The sequence below is a fragment of the Lepisosteus platostomus genome, chromosome 26 (genome assembly GCF_059453375.1).
Source record: "Lepisosteus platostomus isolate fLepPlt1 chromosome 26, fLepPlt1.hap1, whole genome shotgun sequence".
NCBI lineage: Eukaryota > Metazoa > Chordata > Actinopteri > Semionotiformes > Lepisosteidae > Lepisosteus > Lepisosteus platostomus.
The window spans coordinates 5,989,821-5,995,254 of record NC_142636.1 but is presented as its reverse complement, the minus strand read 5'-3'; the positions used below and the strand labels follow the sequence as shown (position 1 = coordinate 5,995,254).

The 5,434-nt window shown below is 50.3% G+C and overlaps 1 protein-coding gene across 1 annotated transcript; it reads left to right on the top strand.

Moving 5' to 3' along the window:
• The first annotated feature begins 284 nt into the window (after window positions 1–284).
• LOC148639820 (fish-egg lectin-like) lies at window positions 285–1,786 on the top strand. The gene is made up of 4 exons (XM_088620472.1): window positions 285–391; window positions 691–936; window positions 1,131–1,473; window positions 1,565–1,786. The coding sequence occupies exons 1-4, from the start codon at window positions 316–318 to the stop codon at window positions 1,704–1,706; spliced, it is 807 nt and encodes a 268-aa protein (XP_088476598.1). The 5' UTR covers window positions 285–315; the 3' UTR covers window positions 1,707–1,786.
• Window positions 1,787–5,434: the final 3,648 nt, after the last annotated feature.

The window sequence follows — 5,434 nt, the reverse complement described above, 5'->3', positions numbered from 1 at the left end:
CAAAGACTGCAGAGGTCTGTAACAAGATATTCAGCTTTGCAATATGTTTCAGAGGAAGTCTTGATACAACTAATTATCTAATTCAGTTATTTTTTGCATTCAACGATTACAACGTTTTCTGTCGCCACGATTACTACACCCTGAGGATGAGCTCTGTGGACGAATGTAATTCATGTCTTCTATAATTGAAACTTGAGTGATTCAATCAGCAGCTCGTTATGGTTCAATTTAACACCTGGTTAGACAGGTGTGTGTAGGAGCTGAAGCTCAGCAGTCTTGACTATATAAAGGCCACTGCTGGGGCTAATAGTATGCATGAGGTTTGTGGGATCACTTATCAACATGGAAGGGAGAGGGTGTTTGTTGTGTTTGCTTGTGGGATGCCTTCTAGGTAAGGTTTGGATATACTGATTTAAGCAAAAGTAGTAGGGGAAGGACAGATGGAGATGTAGTAATTGCATGCTGCTAATAGTTATGGGTTTCAGTGTATCTGGTTGGGTCTTGAGTATAGATGTTGCTTAAAAGATACCTGGACTGAGTGTTAAATCCATGCCTTAGATGTTTCCATGTACTATAGAAGTTCTGCAAGACCTTGTTGGTATTCCCCTATGTGTGATCACTAAGAGCCCAGGCTACTTCTTCCTGATCTGGCTGGTGGTCATTGATCCAGTGGCGTCCTCTCCTCCCCAGTGTCTGTGGCTGGAGCCCTGCAGTGTCGGGCTGTGCCTGGCAGTCTGAAGCAGATAGATGCTGGTGCTGGAAGGGTGTGTGGAGTCGACAATGCAGACAACCTGGTCAGCTACCAGGGCAACAGCTGGGTCTCTCTGGCCATGAAGGGGAAACATGTGAGTGTGGGGTCAGCAGGACTCTGGAGTGTGAGTCTCGCAAGCCTTGTGTTCAAGTGGCTTGGAGGAAGGTGGATCCGAGTGCAACCAGGTGAGGCTACAGCTGATCTAGAGAGGTTGGAAATGGTAGCTTTCAGATTTCTCCATGAATCCACCAGGCTCTGCCAGGCCACCTGTCAATGCGTTTTCTGGCTGAAGGCAGCTATTTCACTCCCTTGTAACTGAGGGATGAGCACTGCACTGCCCCCTGCTGAGAACAGCTGTATTTCTTGCTCTCCTCTGCAGGCTCCCTCATCCAGATTGATGCTGGTGGAGACAAGTTTGTGGTTGGTGTCAATGCTGCCAATTCCATCTTCTGCCTGAACAGCGGGCCTGTGCTGCAGTATGCTGGCCAGGGCAACATCCCCTGGATTCCTGTCGTGGGCTCCCTCAAGTACTATTCCTGTGGACCTTTTGGTTGCTGGGGAGTGAACAGGCTGGACCAGATCTTTGTCAAGCTGGATGTGAGTGGGGATTCCTGCAGAGGCTCCGACAGGTGGTACCCCATTCAGGGCTCCCTGTCCCTGGTGGAGGTGGGCTCAGATGGCAGTGTGTATGGGGTGAACAGGAATGGAGTGGTCTTCAAGAGGTGAGCTGGGGGTGACTGGGGGAAGGGATAACACATGGGTGCGTGATTCTCTAATTCTGGGCTGCTCTAACCCTGTGCTTCTTCCTTGCAGGGTTGGTATTGATGCCTGTAACGCCTTTGGCAGGAGGTGGTGGGCTCTAAGGGCAGCTGGTGTGGCCAGGCATGTGTCCTATGACCGAGGGATCCTCTGGGTTGTGTGCAAAGATGGCCGAGTCCAGAGGTGCCAGGTCTGAGCAGCCTGTGTGGCCTGGTCCTGGGAGGAGAGCAGTGGAAGTGTCTTCTGAGCCAAATAAAAGTGCCAATGAAAGCCTCAGTGTTGTTCCATGCTTCTTCCTGCTCATGTTTCTCTTGCTACAATTCAAGAACTAAGGGTAACAAGTTAGTGCTTCTGTTTTCTGACAGTAGAAATTGTTTCTGTATGTTTTATATACTGTACATGGTAAGTGCTTATTGACAGTGGCAAGCCAAGCCACATAGACAAGCAGTTTGCGAGGAAAGTTAAACAAGATTATTCATGACAGTTGGTGAGCCAGCTCAGCAGATGATAACAGTCACAGTAGCTTCACCCATCCTGAACTGATTGCAGCAACTTCCACCCTCAAGACAGGGAAAGCTCCAGGACCTGACCACCTGCATCCTGAACAGCTTACCCATCTCTCTGTACTTGCCTTAGAATGGCTACTAGCATTTTTCAACAGTTGCCTTTTACTAAACAAAATGTGTCAGAACTGGCAACCCACTGAAGCTAAGCAGGTGTGAGCCTGGTCAGTACCTGGATGGGAGACCTCCTGGGGAAACACTGAGGTTAGTGGGGCCAGCAGGGGGCGCTCACCCTGCGGCTCATGTGGGTCCTAATGCCCCAGTGTAGTGACGGGGACACTATACTGTAAACAGGGGCTGTCCTTCAGATGAGATGTGAAACTGAGGTCCTGACTCTCTGTGGTCATTCAAAATCCCAGGGCGTTTCTCAAATAAGAGTAGGGGTGTACCCCGGCGTCCTGGCCAAATTTCCCATTGGCCTTTATCAATCATGGCCTCCTAACAATCCCCTTCTATGAATTGGCTTCATTACTCTGCTCTCCTCCCCACTGATTGCTGATGTGCGGTGAGCGTTCTGGCACACTATGGCTGCCGTCGCATCATCCAGGTGGATGCTGCACATTGGTGGTGGTGGAGGGGAGTCCCCATTACCTGTAAAGCGCTTTGAGTGGACTGTCCAGAAAAGCGCTCTATAAGTGTAAGCTATTATTATTAACAGAAAAAGTCATTGCTGTTCTTAAACCAAACAAATCACCTGAGGCCCCAAAAAGCTACCGGCCAATCAGCCTCCTCCGCATCACCTTCAAGCTTATGGAAAGGCTAATATACAACAGAATAAGCTCTATCATAGACCCACAGCTCCAAATGAACAAGCAGGTTTCGGGCCGAATAGATCAACAACCGGCCAGGTCTGCTGTATGGTCGAGGATATCGAACAATGTCTCCAAGAAAAAAGAAAGCGGGTGCTGTTCTTGTGGACGTAAGAGTATCTAATGCCACCGTCGGGCATAAAGGACTCATCCTCAAGTTGCTTCGAATCATCCCAAACATGAAAATGGTCCCTTTTATCCAAGACCTAATCTCTAACAGATCATTTACCTTAACACTGGGCAATGACAGCTCCAGGAAATTTTACCTTAAGAAGGGTGTCCCACAAGGCTTGGTGCTGGTGCCAATGCTGTTTAACATCTACACAGCTGACCTGCCATGTACAGCTGCCAAAAAGTACATAGATGCAGACGCCATCACTATTATGCATTGCTCCACAGACATCAAAGCAATAGAAACTACACTATCGATTGACCTGAACAAGCTGAACTGCTACTTCTGGAGTTTAAAACTTAGCATCACCAAGACAGTGAGCAGCATTTTCCACCTCGCCAATCACCTTGCTAACATAACAATCAACGTCAAGTGCAAAGACAAAACTATTCCATTTGAGAAAAGCCCGAAATATCTAGGAGTTGTCCTTGACCGCTCACTGACCTTCAAGCAACATCTCGAACAAACAGCAGCAAAAATCCAAGCAAGGAACAACCTCCTGCAAAGACTAGCTGGCACTAGCTGGGGTGCAAATTTCACCGTCTAACACACCTCTGTACTTTCTCTAGCCTTCTCGGTAGCTGAGTACTGCTCTCTGTTAGGAATCCCTGGTGGGAAGATACAAGGATCCTGTGCAGACGCAGGCACGGGTAATAGATGAGGCAGGCGAACAAACCAAAACGAGAGGCAAGGTCGTAGTCAAAAGGCGAAAGGCAAATCGTAATCCAGGAAGATCTCCAATAGCAAACAGTCCGAGGCGAGAGGGGAGGTGCAAAGTCGAAAAGGCAGAAGGGAAATCCAAAATCCAGAATAAACGAGGCACAGTGAGTGTGCGCAGGTGGTTTAACTCGTGCGGCGGCGTTTGTTAATAATCACCCGCTGCTAGGGCTGATTAGCTCGCTTACGATTTGGTCTTGACTGCCTGGTGGTCGTGACAGTACCCCCCCCCTTCACGGGCGGCTCCCGACGCCTGAGACGGCCGATCGGGATAGTCCCTGTGGAAGTCTCCGATTAGCGTAGGGTCCAAAATATCCCTCTCCGGAACCCACGATCTTTCTTCAGGGGCATAACCCTCCCAGTCAACCAGATACTGAAGGGTACCGCGGTTCCATCTAGAGTCGAGGATCTTGTGGACTGTATATGCCTGATGCCCTAGAATTCGACGCGGGGGTGGCGGGCGACGTTGGGGAGCCGCAAGAGGTGAGCGGTAGAAGGATTTCAGGAGGGAGACGTGGAAAGACGGGTGGATTTTAAGGGTGGGGGGAAGTGCAAGACGGAAGGTAACTGGGGTGATCTGGGAGAGTATCCTGAAGGGGCCGATATACCTAGGCCCGAGCTTCTTGGAAGGCAGGTGTAGAGGTAGGTTCCTTGTTGATAGCCAAACAAACTGTCCTCTGCGAAAACGGGGGGTGGTCTGCGGTGTCGGTTTGCGCATTTGGCCTGGCGCTGGGTTGACTTGGTGAGAGCTGTCATTCCTCGCCATTCTCCAGGTCCTGCGCAGCTTGGAAATATATTGACGCACCGACGGCACAGCCGTGTCCGGAGGGGTGGCAGGAATGAGAGTGGGTTGATAACCTAGTGAACAGAGGAAGGGAGAGAGACCTGTGGAGGAGGAGGTAAGAGAATTATGGGCATACTCTGCCCAGGGAAGTAGCAATGACCAGTCATCCTGCGAGTTGGAGGTGAAGGCTCTCAAAAAGGTAAGGAGGCTTTGGTTGGTCCGTTCCACCTGACCATTGGCCTCAGGATGATAACCCGAAGTCAGAGATACATGGGTCCCTAAAGCTTGGCAGAACGCCTTCCAAAAGGCCGAGACAAATTGAGGTCCCCTGTCTGAGACCACATCGTCGGGCAACCTATGTATCCTAACGACCTGTTGCACAAACAGTGACGCCATTTCCTGGGCTGTGGGCAATGCTGGGAGGGGGACGAAATGGGCTGCCTTGGAAAAACGATCAGATATCACCAAGATTACCGTATGACCTTGACTGCTAGGAAGGTCCGTAATGAAGTCCACAGCTATGTGGGACCAAGGGCGGTGTGGGATCGGAAGAGGGTGAAGGAGACCGGTCTTCTTGGCACGCGGAGTCTTGATCCTGGCACAGACCGGGCAAGCTCGGACGTACTCTGCAGCATCTGATCGCATGGAAGGCCACCAGAAATCTCTGGTGAGTAAGTCCAGAGTGCGTCTGCACCCGGGATGGCCTGCAAACCAAGAGTCATGCCCCCATTGCAGGACAGCAGAACGCAAGTTGTCCGGTACAAAAAGCTTATCCGGGGGGCAGCACAAAGGAACTATAGCTCCCTTGAGGGCACGTCTGATCTGATCTTCAATAGAGCAGTGGATCGAGGATTCTGTTAGATGAAATGATTGGTTCCG